This window comes from Cervus canadensis, chromosome 11 (genome assembly GCF_019320065.1).
Source record: "Cervus canadensis isolate Bull #8, Minnesota chromosome 11, ASM1932006v1, whole genome shotgun sequence".
Classification (NCBI taxonomy): domain Eukaryota; kingdom Metazoa; phylum Chordata; class Mammalia; order Artiodactyla; family Cervidae; genus Cervus; species Cervus canadensis.
In genome coordinates, this window is record NC_057396.1 from 43,612,470 (window position 1) to 43,613,961 (window position 1,492).

Here is a 1,492-nt window from a genome sequence, read left to right on the forward strand (position 1 = left end):
ATCTTTCTCTACCTCAGTATCTTCTTTTATTTGCTGACAAAGCTAAAACTATAATTTTGCAATTGTGGCTCTAAAATTACATTTATGTTATTTACAAAACTTTAAAAATATTCTTTAATCTTTATTTATTCAATAAGCTGTGCATTTTCATAATCACTATTATTCAAACTTGTTGGTACTGTTATAAATGTAATTTTATGTCAAACTGAAGTCTACATTCTCAAGGGTGATCTAAACTAAATTTCTATTTTTCTTTTGTTTGTTTCTTCTCCTAGGGTACAAACTTATGGATGGAAAAAATAGAGTCTCTTTATTGAATTAGTTATGCTGGTTTCCAACAATTCATGTGTACCCCCCAAATATTTTATTCTTAATGGAATTCCTGGTCTGGAAAGAGTACATGTATGGATCTCCCTCCCATTCTGCACAATGTATATCATCTCCCTTCTGGGAAACCTTGGCCTTGTGTATCTCATTCATCATGAGGAGTCCTTACATCATCCAATGTATTTTTTTCTGGCAATGCTCTCCCTCGTTGATCTCTTTACCTGTACCACTACTCTACCCAATGCACTCTGCATCTTCTGGTTCAATCTCAAGGAAATTAACTTCAATGCTTGTTTAGTCCAGATGTTCTTTGTCCATGGGTTCACAGGTGTGGAGTCTGGAGTGCTCATGCTCATGGCTCTGGACCGCTATGTGGCCATTTGCTACCCATTGCGCTATGCTACTATACTCACTAACTCTATCATTGCCAAAGCTGGACTTGTCACCTTTCTGAGGGGTGCATTGCTGATGATTCCTTTTCCATTCTTGGTTAAGCGTTTGCCTTTCTGCCAAAGCAATATTATCTCCCATACATATTGTGACCATATGTCAGTGGTGAAGTTATCCTGTTCCAGTATCAAGGTCAATGTCATCTATGGTCTGATGGTTGCCCTCCTGATTGGAGTGTTTGATATCTGCTGTATATCTGTATCATACACTATGATCCTTCGGGCAGTGGTCAGTCTCTCCTCAGCAGATGCTCGGCAGAAAGCCTTCAGCACCTGCACTGCCCATATATCTGCCATTATTGTCACTTATGTTCCAGCATTCTTCACTTTCTTTACCCACCGTTTTGGAGGACACACTATTCCCTCTTCTCTTCACATCATTGTGGCTAATCTTTATCTTCTTCTTCCCCCAACTCTCAACCCCATTGTTTACGGGGTAAAGACAAAACAGATTCGAGACAATGTCATAAAGCTCTTCCAGGGTGAGAAAGGTGCAAGTACTCAGGGCAATTGAAATGAGATAGAATAAAGATGAATGAAAAACAACAAAGAAGAAACTCATGTGTGATATCATGTCTTTTCTATTATCTATGTTTTTTGCAACTATAGTGGGAAAAGTTATAGATAATTCTGGATTTATATTCCAGTGGCTCCTCATGTTTTTTCCTCTATCACTAGTTTGAACCAAGTCATTGATCACAACTTTCCTCTTAATG

The 1,492-nt window shown here is 38.1% G+C and overlaps 1 protein-coding gene across 1 annotated transcript; it reads left to right on the forward strand.

Annotated features, from left to right (window-relative positions):
- Positions 1–324: 324 nt before the first annotated feature.
- LOC122450068 (olfactory receptor 52N5) lies at positions 325–1,290 on the forward strand. Its single transcript, XM_043482213.1, has one exon. It carries the CDS (start codon positions 325–327, stop codon positions 1,288–1,290), a length of 966 nt encoding a protein of 321 aa, XP_043338148.1.
- Positions 1,291–1,492: the final 202 nt, after the last annotated feature.

Bases quoted from the DNA above. Each gene is read 5' to 3' on its own strand.
- LOC122450068 (XM_043482213.1), top strand. From the start codon at position 325: ATGCTGGTTTCCAACAATTCATGTGTACCCCCCAAATATTTTATTCTT.